General features: G+C 46.2%; 1 protein-coding gene across 8 annotated transcripts in view; it reads left to right on the forward strand.

Moving 5' to 3' along the window:
- The window catches only part of Ptprt (protein tyrosine phosphatase receptor type T), a 1,023,334-nt gene that overhangs the window by 364,665 nt on the left and 636,710 nt on the right, over positions 1-21,959 (forward strand). For all 8 annotated transcript variants that reach the window (XM_047539644.1, XM_047539637.1, XM_047539640.1 and 5 more), the window contains exon 5: positions 5,127-5,242. In XM_047539644.1, coding sequence (XP_047395600.1) covers positions 5,127-5,242 — 116 coding nt within the window. The remainder of the gene's footprint in view (positions 1-5,126; positions 5,243-21,959) is intronic.

A 21,959-nucleotide genomic window follows, 5' to 3' on the forward strand; every position in this document is an offset into this window, starting at 1 on the left:
TCAATTATTGAACATGAGCTATGTGTTCAAGAACATTTCTTACTTTCTGGGTAAGAAAGATGAGGTCCTTGTCCTCCTGGTGCTGACTGAGCAGGAGAGCCAGTGAGGGAGTAGATACTAAATGCATAGTTAATATTAAATAAGTAGTGAATGATTCCAGATAGTGATAACTGCTGGGAATGTAATACATACAAATGACTGGGCTAGAGGGCCCAGTGGTCAGGGGAGGTGTCTATGAAGATGCGAATCATAGGAAGGAGTTCACTCAGGGCCTTTGGCATCACCGTGAGCAGTGAAGATGTTAACGAAGTGCAGGGAGGCAGTGTTGGAGGGTTCTTCTGGATTTAGTGTGACCTTAGTTCATTGTTAAAGGATCTCTTGGGCTACTCTTTGGAAAATGAGTTGAAGGGCCATAGAGAAGGTGAGGAGACCTACAAGGAAGAACATTCTGGAGCAAGAGGCATGGTGGCCTGGACCAGGGAGGTAAAGAGTCAACCATTCATCAACCAACAGGTGTTTACTGAGCATGTCCTCAGTGCCAGACACTATTCTGGGTTTATGGAAATATGTAAGACTGATTCATTCTCTGTCCTCGTGGGCTTCCATGGCATGAAAGAGACTGAAAATATAACAAGTAATGAGGTGATTCTATGATATACAACAGATGGAGCATTGCTTTGCTAGGACTGCCCAGACTGGGAGACATAAGCAACCGAAGTGTATTTTCTTATGGTTCTCAAGGTTAGAAGTCCAAGGTCAGTGTGTTGACAAGTTTGGTTTCTCCCAAGACCTCTCTCCTGGGCTTGTAGATGTTCCCATTCTCACTGTGTCCCCACGTGGTCTTTCCTTGGGTGCAGGTCCTTGGTGTTTCTGTGTATCCACATTTCCTCTTCTTTATTGACACCCATTAGATTAGAGTAGGGCACACAGTGGTTTCATTTTAACATATTCACTTCTTTTAAGGCCTTTCTTTCAAAACACAGTCACACTGTGAAGGACTAGGGGCTAGAGCTTCGACATATGAATTGATAACATATGAATTGTGGGGACAGAGTTTGGTCCATAACAGATGGCAAAGAGTTCTATGAAGAAACATGACGAGGAAATCAGTGGCTAGATTAGAGATGTGTTCAGGTACTACAGCTAACTGGTCTTGCCTAATGGATGGGATTAGTAGACAGAAGCATCAAAAATGTCTACTCCCAGATTTCTGGATTAAGCCAGGTGGAGCAGGTCTGGGGAGAACAGAGCACGTGCCTGCCTGCAGAGGTGCTGACCATGGGCTCAGGGACTGTACACGAGATAGCATGTCGTGCAACCTGCTAGTAACTCCTGAAGGCTCCTTTAGACTGAAAGTACTTTCCCAACCCTCAGCCTCAGAGTCAATGTGTCCATGACTTATAGATTGTTAAAAATTTAAATCTATTGAAAAACATGCACTCCCTTTATGTCCTCAAGCTTTGTAGTTCTCTGCTTGTCTTTCAAAACGTCCTGTGTTAACATGTGACCAGAGTCTATCAATAAGTGATTCCATTAATTATTCCAAAAGTTAGTGCCTGCCAGGTGACTGCATCCTCCGTCAGTCAGAACTGAAGCTGGGACTGTAAACACTCGCCTGGAAGCTTCTGAAACCATGACCCAAAGCCAGGCGTAATACTCAAAGAAAATCATTTTCTCTTACAAACCCCCTTGTCTCTATTTTATAGCCCATTTAGCATTTTTTTTTTGTTGTTGTCATTCCCAAAGTATTTTAGCCGTAGTTTCCATCCACTGCTGTTCTCAGTGTTAGCCATTAGCAGGGCCACGGCAGTTAGAACCGTGTACGATAAATGTCAGCGTGATTTTCCACTCGGTTTCAAAGTTTCTAACTCCTAAGTTGACTTTTAGAATTTTTTAAACCTATTTTTTTTTCCCATCACAACCTTGCAGGGCCATGTCCCTGAGCCCACAGAGCATCTGCAACACGCCTCTAATGTATGTACTGAGCTTTCTCTTCAATTGTGTGGCTTCCCACTGAGCACTGTCAGGTTTAAAGAGCGAGATAAAGGGCACAATAATATGTCTTCAGATGCTGCACTGACATCTGCAGGAGTTTAAATGTCACCAATATCAAGGCATTTTTGCCCCAAATGCACAACCAGTTTTCTCTTAACCCTATTCAGCAGGAGCCCATTTTGGGGGAGCTGAGTCTCCGTGGGGAGGGAGAGTGGGATGCTAGGCCAGGAGCTGACCTGGTACTGAGGTCAGCTGTGTTTGGCTGAAGGCTGGTGAGCAGACCTGGGAGAATAGTGTCCCTCTCAGAGCTGCAGCGGCTGGGGAAGTCGTGATGAAGAGGTGCTGGAGTCCAGGGGTGGAAGAAAGAGGGTCACAGAGGCCGGAGCCCACAGAAGGGGACCAAACCGGTTCCCAACATAAAGAGGATCTCCAGAGAGATCCGTCACCAGCCAAGGCTGAGCCAGGGCCTCAAAGATCAGAGACAAGAGCAAGGACTTGTGGAGGGAAGGCTGAATGAGAAGAAATGGTGGAGACAATTCCCATGATCCAGGATCCCCTAAGTGCGGTGCCCGGAGAGGTGGTGCTACCTCTGGATCTCTGAGGCCAGACCAGGTGAGACTAGTCACAGGGATAAATGAGAACAGTGTATCCGAGACCTCAGACTGATAGAGCCTACCTGCCAGTGTGTTTTGCTAAGTCTGCCTGATGTTTTAATAAAATTCAGAGAACATTTCAGAATGAGAGATTACACATCAAACCGGGATTTCCTACTTCCCTTGAGAAGTGGGATGACTGACAACCCTGGGCTTCAGCCCTATCATCCTCCCTCCCTCTGCTGCCCCCTGGTGGAGCACAGGTCTCCCTCCAGTTCTCCCAGGTCCTCACCACTCCTTATCGCCTTCCCAGTGTTGAGGCTGGTGTCCGATGCCAGTTATAATTGTAAGAGTTGTTTCTATCGCAAGATCTTTGTTTTACCCCAGTTTCTATCAAAGGTGGGGAAATGGAAGATGGGGCAAGGAGATGGTGTTTTTGCACCTGTTGATTTACAACCAAAGCATTTATTAATTTCTGTAACTGTCTGGTTCCTGTGGGCACATGCGTTTGACATCTCTGTTCTAGATCACCAGTGATTCCCCAGAATATTAACACCAGGGACCACGAAACATCTAATTTCTGAATCTAGTAGGGACTGAAGATGAAAGCGTCAAGAGGAAAGGTCTGTGACTTAGAAGGAAGAAGCGGGAGGATTTGGAAATAAGGAGAGGACACTGATATCAAGACAATCCATCTTTAATTGCTCATGTCCCATAGCTTAACCATTTGCCCAGCATCCCGAAGACTCAGGCGAGAACCAACTTCTGTAACACCCAGCCTGGAGCTTCCTCGTCTTGGAGCCCAGACTCTGTACACCCTCCTCCACTGGGTGGATCTTTCCTCCCCTTTAAACCTGTGGCATCAACAGATTTACATCGTGCACTCTATTCCCACCTGAAGAATTGACTTGAACTGATAGTTCCAAAAATAACTTCACAAAATTATACAGGAGAGCCAAAAGGAAACAATTTCAGGCAATCAAAGCAGCATGACATTTGTCAGGTTGACTAGATGCAGGGAACTTATACTCTGAAAAGTCCACAGGAAGGGATCTCACCTGGGCCTTGGACCATCAATGCCACTCCAGCCACAGGGCCCTGAAGGTGGCATGTGGGGTCTCCAACCTGTGGTCATGAGTTTAAAACCTGGACAGAAGTGAAGGCTTTCTCACAGTCGGCGTGCCTGGTCACACCAAGCTTCATGGCTTTTGCTGAGCTTAGCAGGCAGTGACACAGATTGGTGGACAAGATAGGTCACAACGTGAAGCCTGTGGGGATAAACAGCAAGGAAAGGGATCATCGCAGAAGCTTTGGGAGCGACGAGCGGAGCCTGGAGAGCCAGCGCAGGCGTGCAGGGCCCTGCCGTCCGCCTTCATTCCTGAAGCTCAGGAAGCGAGAGAACGTGCCAGGTGGAAGCCAAGTGTTGGATAAAACGGAGCCGCATGGAGCTCTGTCCCTGCCTCTTGCTGTTGCTGTGACGCTGTGGAACATCACACCAGTTGGGTTCTACCTCTAGCACTGGCTTCACAGGGATGCTGTGGAGTTAAACTAGAGAAAACATGCAGAGAGCTCATCATGGTTCCTGGCCTGGGGCTTAGGAGCTTTTTCATTTGTCACTCTTTGTCTCTCTGTGTCTGTGGCTCCCTCTGGACAGACAGGCAATGTCCCTGGTGGATCCTCCTTGATCTTGTCAGAATTCCCCATGTGGTCCCATGCCGGGGCAGATCTGGCACAGTTCTCCTTAGCTTTGTTGATGGTGGTTGGAATCCTTCTTGGTGCGCAAGGAAGAAGCTCATTCTTGTGGTCATAGCTTCTCAGCTGATGGAGAGCTAATGCTGCTGTTACGTGGAGACCTTATATAGGGGAGAACTTGTGTCCATAAACAAGGGAAGGAAAGAGGCACATGCTTAATCCTAGGACTGATGCCCACAGACACTCTGATTTTTGTTTGACAGTGCTTTTCCCTGTTATACCCAGTCTGCAGAATCAGTATCCCACTTCCCATATGTGCTCAGGAGACACCATTGCTTAGAGTTAAGAGTGCAAATTCTGGGCCCTTGTGAACTTGGACAGGTTCCTGTGCCCTGTGCAGTAGAGATGGTACCACCACCAGCTGTGTTGGGTCAACGAATCACTGCTCACACAGGACAGCTGTCCCGTAGAAGCACTCAGTGAATGACAGCTAGTGTTCTCTTCCCCCCCTCTCCCTCTTCTACTCTTTGTTCTCCTGGGAGTCTTGGATTCATGTCTTGGCTCCCCCACTTCCTAGAAGTCTGACTGTGCCGAACCGTGTAGCCCCTTAGAGACTTAGTTTCTAATCCATGAATAGGGATATCATGCACCTCGTGGGATCTCTGAGGTTTAAGTGAGATAATGCGTGTCAAGTTCACAGAACAGTGCCAACTCGTTACGTGATCCATCAGCTCTTCCCTGAGCCAGGCCTCTTCCCAGTCACAAAGTCCACCCTGCCCAGTGCCACAGGGAAGTGTTGCAGGCTGCCAAATCCTGTCTTCATCCGTCCCTTGCTTTCTCTCCTAGGAAAAGCGCCTCATTTTCTGCGACTCCAAAATGTCGAGGTAAATGTGGGACAGAACGCCACATTCCAGTGCATTGCTGGTGGGAAGTGGTCTCAACATGACAAACTTTGGCTCCAGGTAAGAATAAGAGATGTTCCTGCTCAAATCATAATAAGGGGAGGGGATTTTTTAAAGCACCCCTGCTCTTCAGATGGTTCTCCATCCACCATCTTGTTAAGTCTTTTCTTTTTTGGGGGTGGGGTACCAGGAATTATTGAACACAGGGGTGCTGGACCACTGAGCCACACCCCCAGCCCTATTTTGTATTTTATTTAGAGACAGGGTCTCAATGAATTGCTCAGCACCTCACTTTTGCTGAGGCTGGCTTTGAACTCACTATCCTCCTGCCTCAGCCTCCCAAGTCCCTGGGATTATAGGCGTGCATCACTGTACCTGGCTTGTGAAATCTTAACCACACATCTGTTAGGTCAGCATGGGTATGACCATTTTAAAGATGGAGGAACTAAGGATCAAACCTCAAAACTTCAGAAGTAGAATTTGTGAGAGCAATCTTTTCTGACTCTCTAACGAACTTTGTCTCTTAAGCCCAGATCAACAGGGTTAAGGCAAACTGAATATTTTAAGTTTGGGGTATATGATATTAAAAAGTCTTAACTAGAAGGTTCTTGGATGTCCAGTGATTCATTAATGCACATCCAGGTAAAATCAAAGTCATTCTTTTCCTGGAGTAAGTCCTTAAAAGGAATAACCCATCTATTCTCTGGTTAAATGAGTCTATTGGTTAAGTCCATCAGGAAAGTGTTTTAAGCTTAAATCTGTTTTCCTTTCATTTCTGTTCATTGATGCTACTTCCCTAGCAAGACGAGAAAGGGTCTTTTAGGGTAGGGGACACAGGCAGGGGCTGCAGCAGAGGTGGAAATCTAATAGAGCATGAGCGTAGTATTACTGTTAATGTGAACAGAGTCACCAAGTTCTGTTAAATGATCTATTTAACATTTTTAAAAAAATTATTTTTAAACAGCTTTATTGAGCTATAATTGAGATGTTATACTTAAAGTATACTATTTGATAACTATGATATATATTTGTATGTGAAATTATTTCCACAATCAGGATATTGAACATAGTCATCACCTCCCAAAGTTTCCTTGTCCTGAATTTTAGTCGTTCCCTTCTGCCATTCCCTCCCCAGTGCGTAATAGGCAATTGCTGGTCTGCTTCTGATAGCTACTGTGTATTAGTTGACATGCTCTAAAATTCTGTGTAAATGGTGTCATGCTGTATATACTGTACTTTCACTCAACATGATTATTCTGAGATTTATATCTTGTTGTGTGTACCAGTACTTTGTTGAGTTAGTTTGTGCTGAAATATATTCCGTTGTGTGAATTTGTCTATACACCTGTTGATGGACACCTGTCGGATTGTTTCCAGTTTCTAGCTATTACAAAGAAGCTGCTGTGAATATATTCATGTGCAGATTTCTGTATGAACTTACTCTTCCTGTTGGGTAAATAGCTAGAAGCCAAATGGCCGGGTCATTTGACAGATGTATATTTAACTTTTTAAAGAATGATAAACTGTTTTTCAAAATGGTGGTACTATTTCCCATCCCCTCTGGCAGCCTGTGAAAGTTCTGGTTGCTTCACAGCCTCACTAGCACTCAGTCTGATTGATCTTTTCAGGTTTTACCATTTGGATAGGTGTGTAAGGCTACCTCCTTATGGTTTCAAATGTCATATTCCTGGTGACAGCGTGTTTACCTGTGCTCCTTTACTCAGATAGCTCTCTGCACACTTTGATGGGAGTTCATACAGCACTTCTTTTGAATTTGAGCCCATTTTCTACCGTTGGAAAATCCTTGGGCAGAAAGAGCCCGGCCAGGAGCTGAGAGATCTTCCTTGCTTCTTAGCAGCATAGTAGAATGAAAATAGCTGTCGTGTCTGCCCATCTCACGTCCCTGGGCTGCCTGCAGACAGCAAGGGGCCGTAATTAGCTTCTATGCCGTTCCAGTATTAGGCGGTGATGTTTCCTCTTTTCATTATAGTTAGTGTGCAGGAGCATCTTGCTCCTCAGAAGCTTTGCCACTTCAATGGCATTACCTCAGCTGCATCATGAGCGTGAGGTGGGACCAGCCAGTATTTTCAACAACTTCATTTGGGTTTTCCAATTATTTTGTGATCATTCTTGCTACAGTTCTAAGTTGTATGCCCTAGACCTTAGGTCTGTTAGCAGGAGGATGTTAATGCAGAACACAATAGAAGTTTTGAGGAAAATAGAGAGAAACCACGGTGTTTCTACAGAGCTCATCCACATCTGATTTATTTATCTAGTTTTCAGTGTAAACCAAATCTTATTTCACAGACGTTTTTCAGGTGACTTACAATGGGCTATGAAACACGACAAGATAGCACAAATTAAAAGTGAGGTTGGTAGCACCAGATAGAAGAAGAAGAATACACGGGAGCTGCTAATCATGCCAAAGCCGCGTTTCTGCACACCTGCTGCTCACTGTGAGTCACATGCAGAGCCCGCAGCGCCACTGCCGCCAATGGAATAAAGAAAACTTGTCAGATATACAGTTCACAATGTCTGCGAGATAAACACAAACCAATTGCTCAGGAAAATTCTAACTGTTGTTCACACAGAGGCCAGACAGGAATTGTTCCCAGGAGTTCTCATAAAGAAAACACTGTATGATGTAATGAACAGTATTCCCACCACAGTCTTATTGAGGGCACACAAGTGGATTTCACAGGCCTGTTTCACATAATGATGTTCTGTATAAAAGCAATCTGGAGAGGCGGAAGGAGAGGGAGGGCTGGGTGGGGAGCGGCTGTGGCAGAGGTCCCCTGCTTTCTGATGATCTAGCTCCATCCTGGGATGCTTTAAGTTTATCTGGTGAGTGAATAGATCCAATAACTATTTCTCTAAGGAAACCTCCCTTAATATTGTCGCCCTTGTCCATATTTCAGGGAATATTGGGAAGGAAACCATTTTTCCTGTACTCCCTAGAGGACCTGCATGGCTCGTTAAGGACAGGCTTATAGGGAACAGTGTGGTCGGAAGTAGGTTGTACTGGTCTCGGGGGCCTTCAGAGAAGCAGCCAATAGCAGGCGCACACACACATGCACACAAACACACTCACGCACACACGTGCGCGCACATGAAGCTTCTTTATGAGGAATTGGCTGGTGTGATCATAGAGGCTGAGAATCTCACAATCTCTTCTCTGCAAGTCGGAGGCCTGGGGGTGTGATTTCAGCCCAAGTCCAAAGGTCCCAGACCCAGGAGAACTGGTAGTATAAATCCCAGTCCTAGGGCAGGAGGAGACCAGTGTGCCCTTGTAGAAAAAGGAAGAGAAGTGAAGTTCGGGTACAGAGAGAGGGGACTGTGTGGACAGGATTTTCAGTGTAGCACAATCAAAATGTAAATGGGTGCATCTTCTCTGGATGATACCTGGGCTGTAGTTACCAGAAACCTTAAATGTGCACATTCTTCCAATGAGTAGTTTTATTCATGGTCCTAAGGAAATCACCAAAAAATGAGAACAAACGTGTACCTGCAAACATGTCTAACTGGAGAGAGAAGGAAAGCAACTAAATGCCCAGCAAGAGAGGCTAATTAAGTAAATGCTGGAGTGACATAATTAAATATCAGATTATAGACATATATTTAATGACATTTTTGTAGTATGTAATTAAAAGAACATTATCAAACTATATTCAGTATATTAATTTTTATGAAAAACATACATAAACGTATACATACATGTACATGCATCTCTGTGCACACTTAAATACATATACACAGAGAACATGAAACACACACGATGATTGATTGTGATGATGGATCATGCACGCCTTTTCTTTTTCTGTTTCTTCTGTTCTTCTCTGCGTCATCCAAATACTCTAAAATGAGCATAAGGAACTGTATAAACAGAAACAAACATTGTCAGAAAAGAGAAAAATCGTCCCTTTTCCCTGAACACGGAGTGTTCTAGGGGTGGCAGGAAGCTTTGCCTGGAACTGGGTAACTAATTCCGACAGAAGTGAGGCCCCCCAGCGAGGGCACTTTCTTTCAGCTCTCTCTACACCCGTCATTGCCGTCAGACACTGTCATCCAGGAGGGTGTTCCGTGTGTGTCCTCCTGTCCTACTGAAGCTGACTCTGACAGAGCTCCGTCCTGGACCTCCTCAGGGACTCTGCCGCTGACCCTCTAGCCCCCCAGTGCAGCTGACCTCCAGGCCGCTCTGCGGAGGATTCGCTCCACTGGAGGATCACACAACAAATAGCATTTGAAGAGTCTCGGAAATGAGGCCATGTGTCCAAACACTCTGCAGGGATCTCAGTAGGAGCGCATATGTGTTGAGACAAATCACGGGCACTGGAGCGGGAGCAGACCCGGCTCTGGCAGGAAAAGGCTTCTGCCCCTGGGAGCCCATCGGCTTCAGTCAGCTGCGCGGGCTGATGAGATAAGGAGGCACATCAGTCCTGGGTCCCCCCTGCAGGGCCGCCGCTGCTCTGGCACGCACAGCACACGGCCTGTGGTGGGAGCGGCCTCGCTCCCTGAGTCGGAAGCAGGCCTCCTTTGTGTTTAGGGTTTTGGCACGGTGGCCACACCACCACAGAACAACGGCACAAAGCAAGGAGCCTGCCCGTAACCGCTGGGGTGTTGAGTGCTTACGCAGGATGCGTTTAATGTTTCACATGGCTGCTGTCACAGCCCCGTAGTGAAGAGGGCGAGTAGGCTGAGCCTCAGGTGAGTGACGTCCTCAGAGGTGCACAGGTAGAGAGCCTCAGAAGCAGAGCGTGACTGCAGCTCTGTCTTATTCTGAAGTCCTGGGCTCACCCCTCCCATACTTGTTTTGTGGCCTTGTCCCCTTGTGTCACCACTTCGGCCCTTCATTCTATGCAGGTGGAGATTAAAAAAACAAATGCGTTGATTTAGCACGTATCTGCACGTCTCTCATTTACCAGCCACGGGACTAGGTACTTAAATACATTCGAGTTTCTCAAATCTACAAATAAGATCAACAGAATCAAAATGCCCTTGAAATGTTTGAATCAAACCACCCCTCTAGCTGTCTTCCTTTGCCTCCTTCTGAGCTACACACAGTGAACATGGTATCTATACTTGCCATGTGGATTTCTGCAGCTCCCACCTCTTCCCAGCAGTGATCGTTATAAATGTCACCAGTAGTGTCCTTGTTAAAGCCAAGGGGTGCTTGCCCGTCCTGGACTTCACCCTGGAGTTACCTCCTAATAAACCCATCCTGAGTTGCAAATATTGTAGGTCAAACATAGGTTTCATGCAGTCAGCCTACCCACCACCATCGCCTGACAGCACAGTCTGCTGTGGAGAATGGATTGTTTCCCACGTGGTCTCTGGGCCACTGGGAGCTGTGGCTCACTGCTGTTGTCCAGCGTAAGAGAGTGTTGTACTCCATAGCCCGAGATCAAAATTGCAAATCTGAAGTGGAGCGTCTACTGGATGCATATCGCTCTTGCACAACTGTAAAGTGGAGGAATCCGAGTCAAGTCATCCTCACGGGGATACTACCTGTGCTAAACTTTTCTTTCAGCATTTAACAGTGCGCACTATTTCTGCCATGAAAATCTTCCTGCCCTTTTGGTTCCCTGAAACCATATGTCAACATCTAGGAAGGGTCTGAGATTCTACCTGGTTTGATGGACAGGGTAGCCAGTGATAGTGTTGGTTGGGCAAGAGATAGGGCATGGAAAGAGGCAGGAAAGGTGGAAGAGAGGAGACCACTACCGTGTCCCCAGCCCCACCTAAAACTCTGTCTGAAACTCCTTCTGGGAGGGGAGAATGGGCCACCTTGCAGTTAAGGGAAGGAAACTAGATGTACAAAAAGGGAATTTAAGATCCTATAGGGAAATCCTGCTTCTGGGATCGCGGGTGGTGGGCAGCAGCCCCAGGGACTGACCTAAAATTAACCTGTTGCTCGTTAAGTTAGTATTAGCATTGTGGTTTGCTCCTCTCCTGTGCATTTTTGATGTGTGGGGGAGAAACCTGCTTACACATGGGCAGTAGAAAAGAAATTATGTGGAATTCAGCTGGCAATCAAGGTGTCAGTCAACCCCAGATCTCTCCAGGGGAGAAGGGGGAGAACTAGCACAGTCTAAAGAAAACAAGGCCCACCGCTGTATAGAGCAGAGTCTGGAGCCACTTGGCCAGCTCAGCCCTCTCTGCTGTCCTAGAGTGTACCATCAAGCTTCGGTAAGTCTTTGTTTCCAAGCACCTGCATCTTGCTCAGTTCTTTCTCTGGGATGCTAAGAATCTGCACCCAGGACCCCCCGTGCCAGTAGCAATAGTTCTATCAGACGCTGTTAGAAGACATAAGACTCCTGAGTCAGAAATGAAAGGCATTGTTATTCACCATACAGCAGACTGGGGAGCTTCCTGTTTGTGTCTGTTTTCCTTGTCCTTCATGGGGACCATGTTGGGTGAATCCAGGTCAATGTTTGCAGTAGGTCTATGTCATAGCAGATGAACTTCTCTTTAGGAAACCAAAAAATATTTTAAAAACTTTTTTTAGTTGTTGATGGACCTTTACTTTTATTTATTTGTATGTGGTGCTGAGAATTGAACCCAGTGCGTCACATGTGCTGGGTGAGTGCTCTACCACTGAGCCACAACTCCAGCCCCAAGGAAACCAAGATTTAATATTTTTGTTAATAGCATTATTGAGCTATAACTCAAGTAAGTTTGATGGCTTTTGTGTGTGTTTTTATAGAATTGTGGCTTCATTATCACATGCTCTATCTTTCCTAATACTATGTACCAGAAGGTAACTCCAGATTAACAGTCAGCTGTGGGTTGGGGGTCTAAACTCAGAGTGCTCGCCTAGCATGTGTGAGGCCCTGGGTTCTATCCCCAGCATGGCAAAACACGACAGCTCCTTTCCAGAAGCACAGGGGGTGAAACTGGACCTGCAGAGGATGTTGCATTTCCTTAGATTCCTCTGCATCTAAGGCATGAACTTTCTCTTCCCCCATCCTGTGCATCTTCTCCTCCGGTGGGTGTGGCTTCACCCCTGCCAGCGCTGACATGGAGATCTCCCCTAACACACTTATTCTCTCTGTTTTTTTCTCTGTGTCACCTCTAAGTCCTTCTCCATGTATGTGCTTCAGGATTTGAGCCCAGTTCATCGGGGTCCCCGTGCTCTGTCCGGAGCTGGGAGGGAGTAGAGGTGAAGAGAGTTGCTTCTTGCCCTTACGCAGCTTCCCTTCTGGTGGCAAAGTCGGTCACTGAGCGACTGATTGCACAGCTATCTTATCACAATGTGAGCGGGCTGCCAGGGGGAGGCCAGGGGCTGACGAGGGCAGGGCACAGGATGTGGGCCTCCCCCAGCAGTGGCTGTGGAGCAAGCGGCCTTTGATTGGAGCTCTGAGAGGCGAGCCAGTGTGGGCAAGAGGTTCTGTACCCCAGGGAGGTGGCACGTGCAGGCCTCTCCCCACCTGCTCATCCTCTTTGCTCAGGGCTTATGGCTCCCTGTGGTGCTTGTGCCAGGCCCCTCCTGACTCTCTGCAGGAGATTTAAACCCAGAAATCAGGCCCGAATAAGCCATCAGCCATGCATGCAGTGGGCCTTTGGAAGGGTTTCAGCACAGCTAATCAAAAATGATTTATGTCTACTTTTATTTCCTTTAACTTTTAATAAAGAATAATCAAAAGCTATTCTTTAGAGACTGCCAAAAAGGTGCAAATATGCTCTTAAGAGAATCAATGAGTGAGACTGTAGCAAGTTTCCAAATGTCATACCATTGCAATGGTATAACTAGAAGTAAAATGAATATTCATTACAAATGGATTGTGGGAATTTCACCTACATATTTTCTGGTCAGGAGATTCCTGGAGCAATCAGAGCAGTCTTCAGCTGGAAATGCTGGGCCTGATTTTATTTTATTTATTTATCTGTTTTGGTGTGAAGCTCCAACCAGCACACTGAAGGCTTCTGGACTGGGTATTAGAATATCCCCTGTAAAGCAGGCCTAGTATCTGTTGTGCGGAACCAGAAACAGTTTCCTTTCATTAAAGACAGTAATGTTCCCACTTCTGCCAATTACAAATCAATTGCAAAGCTGCCTACTCTCTCTGAAATAATGATAGCCATTTTTGCAGGCTACATCTTATCTCCTTGTGAAGGGAATATTGTCATGACCCAGGAGGAGAGTGGATGGGGAATCACAAAATGGCAAGGCCATTACAGATCCCTGGATAGATAATCAGGTAGTAGGAAAACAGCAGACATTCCATGTATTACACATCTCTTGTTTTCCTCTGTAGGTGATTCTTGAAGAGGGGGAGAGTTCCTGCCTGGGGCGGGGACAGAAGGATGTGCATGTGCTAGGGACAGGAAGATGGAAGTGTAGGTATTTACAGGCCCTGTTCTTCCATAGAACGTGTCTCTCAAACCAGGCTGACATATCTGTGCAGAACCAAGAAGCCCAGGAAGGCGGAATTTGAGTTGTTTTTAAGGAGAGAGACAAGCAAATGAAAGAAGGGAAAGGGAAAGGAGAGAGAAAGAGCATTTCAAAGACAACTGTTGCCTGATGAGAGAAACATGGGTGAAAGTAGGATTCAGTCCTACCATGATGAGGCTTTGCGATGCCTTTGTTTAATTTAGGACAGGTGTCCCCCCCTCGATAGGGGAACTGGAAGATGAAAGTTCACCTTCAGGAGAGATGCAGCTCTGTGGGCATATAGCTTGGTAAGCAGACTGAGACTCCCGGAAAATGAAAAGGCAACTGTCCTTCAAGGGGACTCGGTCACCCCTAGGTCAGGACCGGTGGCTCTGCCCGTGGATGGAACATGGGTTGGATCTGGGTGCCACATCCCTTGCCCTGTGGCTGGGCACCCTTGATGGGGTGGCCAATTGCTCAACCTCAGGACATAGTCCTGGATTTAAATAATTTTTCCATTCATGTGTTTTGTGGGGCCGTTTAGCCTCTTGCTGTTCATTGAGGGACTGAAGATGACATCAGCCTTCACGTTCTCCAGAGACAGGCCAAGCTCTGCCACAGCAGCAGCATCACCTAGGAAGTGGTTAGAGATGGCAGATTATCCAGCCCCACCCCAAACCGCCTAAGTCACCTTCTGGGTGATTCTGATGAACACTGAAATTTGGGAGCCACTAGAGTAGACTGAGAAATGTGTTAAGAAACTCCCACCCAGCCTGCTAGCACATCCGATATGCCATAACTTGATACTAGATTAAGAGATCTTTAGCCAAAAGCATGCATGGGAAGATACCATGTCCCTTCTTACGCATGGATCTCTGGCTCGGTGACCTTCAGGATTTCCACAAAGCTAGGCATCCAAGCTTCCATTGCATCCTTCCCAGAGGGTTTTCTATGGAACAGCCATTTCTGCAAGAGGCATTAGGTGTTCTTTCAAAAAACAAGGAAATTGACCAGATGAGGAAAGGGGTGGGGGAGGAAAAGGAAAGAAAAAGAAAAGAAAAAAAAGAAACAGAAAAGGAAATTTCTGGAACACTACACACTCCACTCTCGCAGAGCCATGGAGTGTAACTGTGCTGTTGTTACGTACTGGACAGCAGACAGGTCATGCGATTAAAGCCCCCGTCTCTGGAATCAGATTACCTGGGGCCAGATTCTAACTCTGCCACTCAGCAAAGTCACATGGGCTGTGCTATTCCTACTAAGGCTCATGGATGAGCATCTTGGACAATACCTGGGAACTTTCTAGAAGAGAAGAACCTCCAGCCCTGCCACAGACCAGCTGAATCGCAATCTGCATTTTTAACAAGGTCTCCAAGTGATCTGTACATAGTAACTGAAGCGACTCTAAGGCGTATTACTCTCTTCCTGTTTTTCTCACTTGGTTGAAAAGGAATATTAATAGGACCTATATCAGACTTCATCAGGCTTAAAATCATCTGGAGGGTTTGTTAAAACAAAAGAGGCCTAACCCACACCCAGAATTTCTGATTTACAAGGCCCAGGGTAGGGCTAGGAAATTCACATTTCTAATTCACACTGGTTCTCAGGGATGCTGATGTGTCAGTCTGGGGACCACGCTTTGAGAACCACAGCTCATGACTGTTCTTAAGAGGATTGCTCTTTCCACACCAACCCTGCTTTCCTCCACGAAGGATGCTATTTCAGTGCTCCACTTTATGTTTATGTTTTACTCTTTTTGCTGTTTTGTTGGAATCTTTACCCAGCCTGTAAATTCCTCTGGGCAGAAATTATACCTTCCACACTCCACACGCTCTCATTTTCTGTTTTGTAAAATAATGAGTACATTTCCAGTGTGATTAATAATAGAATAGGGAGAGGAGAAAAAACTGAGTCTACCCGTGCCCGTAAACAACACATACAAATGGATATCAAGCCCTGGAATTCTCTTAAAATATACATTTCTAACAAGTTGCTGGGTGCTCTGGTGTAACTGATCCAGTGGCTGCCCTTTGAGAAGAACCTCCCTGGGGATTTTAAGAGTAAATAAACGCTATCACGTAAGTTGGTGAGCACCTTGCCTCGCACAAAGTAAGTCCTCAAAAATATTAGTTAACGTGACTTTTTCTTAATTAATGTTCACATAGATCCTAAGTTGAACAAAATATGTGTCTAAGTCATGTACTCTTTGTTCACGGGATATATACTAACATTTCATAGCAAGTGATCTTACTGCAGGGTACTTGAGCTTTTTGCTATGGCCAGTGTCCTAAAGAGGTCAATTCCCAGCTCCACTAAGACAATAAAATTTGAGATACACACACACACAGACACACACACACACACACACATATATACACATACCATGGAATATTACTCAACTTTAAAGAAGAATGAAATTCTGGCTTTTGCTGGTAAATGGATGGAGTTAGAGAATATCAGGCTAAGTGAAATAAGCCAAACCCCACAAACCAAAGGCCGAATGTTTTCTCTAATATGCAGATACTAATTCACAATAAGCGGGGGAGGGATAGGGAAGAATAGAGTTATTTTATGTTAGGTAGAGGGAACTGATGGGAGGGGAAGGGGCACGGGGGGAGGAAGGATAGTAGAGTGAAACAGACATTATTACCTCACGTACATATATGACTGCATGACCCATGTGATCCTACAGTATGTACAATCAGAAAAATGAGAGCTCACACTCCATTTATGTATGATTTATCAAAATGTATAAATATATTCTACTCTTAAGTACAACTTATTAGAACAAATAAAATAAAAATAAATAAATAAATAAAAAGGCCTGGAGATGTGGCTCAATGGTTAAATGCCAAAAAACAAATAAATGGCAACAACGAAAAACAAAAATAGTTTCAGAATCAAAGTACCAACACATTTTCCAGGCAGTGGCTTATTGGATTTCAGGAGGTGCTATATGCAATTCACTGCAGCAGGCAGGAATAGGAAGTGCCAGGTGGAATGGGTGGTAGTTGTGCCCTCGATGGATCCCCTCCCAAGCCAGTGTCCCCAACTTCACACCTTCTGACTGACAAATGCCCTCAGTCAAATGGGAAGATTCCTCCTTCCCCTGCCTGGTAAGCCATGACCCATGATTGACAGCCCTGGCAGTACAAATGCTGGCCCCCTTGCCTCAAGGTGGGCTCAACTCTCGGGTTCCCTTCATGCTCTAGGCTCTCCATGGGGCCAGTCTGAAGCTCGACTCCTGTTTCCACCCCTTGTTGATGAGCCCCTTTCCTCACCCCATCCGTCACCCACCTTCTCCCGAGAGCACTTGATTATAATCGCCCTGTCTCAGGTCTGCTTTCAGGAGGGAAATGTGTTCAACTGCCTCAGAATCAGAAAGGTGAGATGATGATTTCACTCTAGAACAACAGACAGACCAGCTTGAAAAGCTTGACACAAACAGGAGAAAGCCTGCCCTAAAATTTCAGAGGAAGAATAAACTTACATCAGAAAAATACTACAGGAGCCAGAAGATAATTGCCAACCAGCCCGTGTGGTGGATAAGGGCCAGTCTGGCAGCTTCCTTCCCAGCCTTCTGTATGCCTTCACTCGTGTCCTGCTTGTCTTTAGTTCTCAGGACTCTGTCTTTCCTCACTGCCTTTCCTCATTCCTAGCACCCTATCATTTGCATCCCTGACAATAACATCCCTTGACTGGGATCTTTTTCTTTTCTTTTCTTTGTGCAGTGATGGAGACCAAACCCAGGGCCTCCTGTGTGCTAGGCAAGTGTACTACCACTGGGCTCAACCCCCAGCTATGAATTGGAAAACTTTACCCTCCTACCCTGTCTCTGAGTTGGGGTGCATTTCAAGCTGCAGGGACTCCCTGCTTGCTCCACTCTCCACTGCCCACCCAGGCCTGCTTGGTTGCTCAGGGATCTGGATTTCTGAGCCTTTACCTGTTCATCCAAACTTCCCCTTGCTTTCTCCCTTTGCATTTTCTCTTGTGCCTTTTACATGGGGCTGAGACAGTAGCCGGGACTTGTGCTTCTTGCACATTCGCTCTGTTTCAACTCCCTCTCGATGAGGCTATAGCAATTCTGACACCTGAGCCTCTCCCACTGAGCATGGATTCCCTGGTCTTCTAGTATCCCCGCCCCATGTCTGTTTCTGGGGTCCGCTCACCTGCTGTGGCCTTCAGCACCTGCCTGGCCTTCCCTGCCTTGTATGAGACAGCTGCCCTCACAGGCTATTCCCATCTGGGCTCATCTCTCTGAACATAACCTCTATTTCTCCTTGCCCATGGTCCAGCACACCAGCGCTTCCTATCGTGACTCTGGGCCCTCCTGCTTGTCCCTGTCCTGCTGCTGCTTGCTCCCAATATGACAAGTGTGATTATCAAAAGGCCTATTTTCCAGAGATTTTATAAGACAACCTGCAATTTCCTATCCTTCAATAAGAGAAAGGCTCTTGGTTCAGGAGCTGAACTGAAAAATACGCATCGTTCAGGCGATGCACTTAATCCTCTCTGGTCCTGCTGGAATCTGACATCATTAAGAAGATAAGTAATACTGGAGACGACATCAAAATAAAATTTAGGCTAAGTGTGAAAAATGAATATTTTGCACTTAACCAGTCTTTTCCTCTTTGTATTCGTTTCTTATTGCTACCATCATGAATTCTGCAAGTTGAGCCACTTAAATTTATTTCCTTGAAGTTGTAGCCGTGGGAAGAGAGATATGAGCATCAGTGGGTGACATGAAGGTGTTAGGGCCACATTTGTCCCGGAAGCTCTGGGGAGACTCCATCCCTTTACCTTCACCAGCTGGTGGAGGCTGCCTGTGTTCCTTGGCTCCTGCCCCCTCCTCCAGCTTCTGGTTCAAAACTGCATCCCTCCAACCTCTCCGTGAGTCCCAGACCTCTTTCTCTGACTCTCCTGCCTTTTCTTTGACTCATGAGGATCCTTGTGATGACTTTGGATCTGGGTGGATAATCCAAAATGACCTCCCAATCTCAGCTCCTTAACTCAATCACTTTTTCGAAGTCTCTTTTGCCAGGTAAGTTAACATGCTCACAGGTTCCAGGTATTAGGATGTGGATATCTTTCAGGGGCTGTTATCCTGTCCATCACACCTTTTTTTTGCTAGTTTCATGGTTAATTTGGAGAGTTCTGCTAACACCAGAATGTGCATTCATGTGCTAAGCGCCCTGCACATCTTCTTATGTATTTCTTCACAGTAACTGCACAAATTGGGCATCCTTATCAAATCCATGATACATCTAAGGAAACCAAAGCTTAGAGGAATGACATTTTCTGCCTAAGTTTACACATATGGGACATTTATTTTGCATTAGCAGTTCCTAGCCTGTCTTTCCCTTGCTCTTTCCCTGTCCCCTTATAAGAGTTGAGTTGACTATAGCCTCTTAGGAACTCACACGTAACCTCTGGTGGACCCGTCACATCCAGGGGAGGTCACTTTGCATTTGGAAACAATTGAAAATGAGGAGTGTTATACCGAATGTGTTTAAGTTTTTTTGTAAATTATTTTTTTCTTCCTAGATTTTTGTATTTCTCTTTGTCCTTAATAGTCAATATCTTTGTGAAACTCAGTATTTTGGGTTTCCATATATCTTATCAAGTAGATGGTTGCCATTTCAGTCTGAAGATTCAGTTCTCATATCAGTCCAGAAAAGTAAACTAGTAAGTCTTTGCACTGGTAAGAATTTGCATTCTTAAGAATTTGCACTAGTAAGAATTTGCATTCTGTTCATTTGGCTCTCTTCCTCAGGAGCATCCACTCCTCCGTGGTAGCTAGTTGTCATTTTGTCCCTGTCCAGTTCTTTCCGTCTTTGCTTCCTGGTTTATTTTTTTCAAGCCTGTCCTCTAGGCCTCGAGACTCTGCAATGCTGATTCTGCTCTTTACCTCCAGCGCCATGGTAAATTCTCCAGGTGTCCCAGTTTCTTTTCTGCCATTTTTCCCTGGCTCCTGCAGGCTCCTTCCCTTACTTAGGCCTTTTCCTTATCCTCTCACCGCATAGTCCAAGCTGTGTGCAGCCCATGTGTGGGTTTTGCACTCAGTCTCTCCTTACTGATCTCCTGGATTTCTTGGCCGTTCACAGGCTGGATGTCAGAGCTGTGCCTCGTGGCCTGATTGTTGGGTCAGCTGCAGTTTTGCTTAATTATCCCCTCCACCCTTCACATGGTGCTCTCTCTCTACCCCTCCCTTTCCGTCCCCCTCACCCCCGGCCTCAGCCAAAAACCTGGTAGCAAACAGGTGGACCATGGTGTCACACCTTCTGCACACACTGTCCCACTTTTGGAAATGAGCGTGCAGGAAGATGAGTGATGGGGCAGGTGATCTGACATCAGAGCAGGACACACAGGGCTTTGAGGGCAGGCTCTGTATTCAGATGCCCTGCGTCCACATCCCAGATCTGCAGCTCCAAGCTGGACCCTTGGCCAGGTGGTTTCACACCTCTGAGCTTCGTCTCCCTCAGGTTTGTGATGGAGATCAGATGTGAACCCACCTTAGGCATTTGCATGAGGAATAAATGCAAAAGCATAGAAAACCCTTCCCACAGGACAGTGCTTCTTCCATATTAGCTTTGAAAAGAAAGAAAAAGTATTCATGGTGTTATAAATAAATCAGGTTGGAAAACATCCCACAAAGCCTCCTGGCTCATTCATCTGTACCCACCAGAGTGGCCTACAGTGCCTTGTTCAGGAATGGGGAAGACAGGCTCCTTTGGGAGACCCCTTCCTTCTGAGGCCCTCCCATCCATTTTGCATCTCTTCTCCAAATCAGGGCGCTTTCGCGGTGTTTGGGTGTTGGCCAGCATCTCCTGTACTTCCGCATTGCACTCTCGTGGGAAGGGAAGTTGCCTCTGGTATCTGGTTGTTTCTCATAGCCGGGTTGGACTGGTACCATTTCTTGCAAAGACAGATGAAGTGTGAGGCGGCTGGTGGGTCATTTCAACCTAATAACTCCACTCTCCGACCCCTCACGTCGTATATTGTCTGGTCGTGTTAGATAGTTTCTGGCAAGGGAAGGGGTTATGGCTGCTTCTCCTGCTGTCATGTCTTTTTAATCATACTGTTTAGTTTATTATTTATTTCTAAGTATAAAGGTGATACATGTTTGAGGCAGAAAGACTGCAGAATGTGAAAAAATTCCAAAGACGGAAAACGTTACCTACGGTCTCCCCGCCTGGCCCTGAGCAGGCCTGTGAGCTGCCCTCCCGTGGGGGCCGGGGTTCCTTCATGTTCCTGCCTGTACGCTCACTGCTCAGGTCTGCTCCACAGCCGAGCGGGTAGCTCTACCTGCTCCTGTGTCTCTGTCCTAACACGTCACTGATGGGGACAGGTTGAAAGATAACATGGAGAAAGTAGGTCAGGCACATGGTGAGACTGTGGATGTCGTATAGGAAGCAATGAAGATCACATCCCTGAAGACTCAGAGCATGGGAATCATAAATCACAAGATTTCCCTGAATCCACTCGGACAATTAAAATGCTTAGTTGCACTTGGAGAAAAATAAAATTTAAATGAAGGCAGGCAGGGGGATAAGGTCTTAGAAAAGAGAATGCTTGATTTGAAGTTGGAAGGCCTGGATGAGGGACTTATTTGCTCTACATATTTATTTAACCTCTTTGACATTTGAATTCTTTTGAGAAGAGCAGCAATAATACACACCTCAAATAAGACTGTGAAGATTAAAAAGGAGGCTTGTAGAAAAATACCCAGCTCAGGGTCTGGCACGTACTCGGTGTTTAATAAATATCCCCTCACATACGTGTGCCCTACCTGTGACTGTAACTTGTAACTGTGAGAGTGTCCCAGTTTGACGCAGAATATCACATCTAAACCTCAGGATGCTAAAGACGAAAGTTCATAGCTATTCACCTTGATTCTGAAAGTGTTTATCAACTTGGTTCTCTTTGGGGGCCTCAATTCTAGAGTGGGGGGCATTCATAGACAAAAGTGCATGGAAAGTTTGGTATCCATGGAGACCTGAATGGCTTTCATATGGTGAGCTTACTCTAGAGGGTGGGCAGCTGAACATGGGTGAGATGGGTTGTTCCTAGGGAGACAGGGCTCTCCAGGCAGAGGGAAGAGCATATGGCAAAGGTAGAGGTGCTGCTGCGAAGCCCTCTATCTATAGTGACAGCATGGTGTATCTGGTGCTCAGAGGTTCTGGGTAGGATGCAGGTTACCCGCTGTGGGCTGGGGTCACTGTCTACCCAAATCTCTCTGTGGGGAAACATGGTGGTTTCTGCTTAAGAGATGAAGGGACATAGGAGGGAGGAAAGCTAAGGAACCATGACCAAACCCACAGGCAGGTTGAGCAAGGAGCAAAGGTGATTGGAAGGATTTCTCCTTAGTCTCCTCCTTCTCCTTCTGTACCCCTCCTCCTCCTCCTC

Source organism: Sciurus carolinensis, chromosome 2, assembly GCF_902686445.1.
Source record: "Sciurus carolinensis chromosome 2, mSciCar1.2, whole genome shotgun sequence".
In the NCBI taxonomy this organism is placed as follows: Eukaryota; Metazoa; Chordata; class Mammalia; order Rodentia; family Sciuridae; genus Sciurus; species Sciurus carolinensis.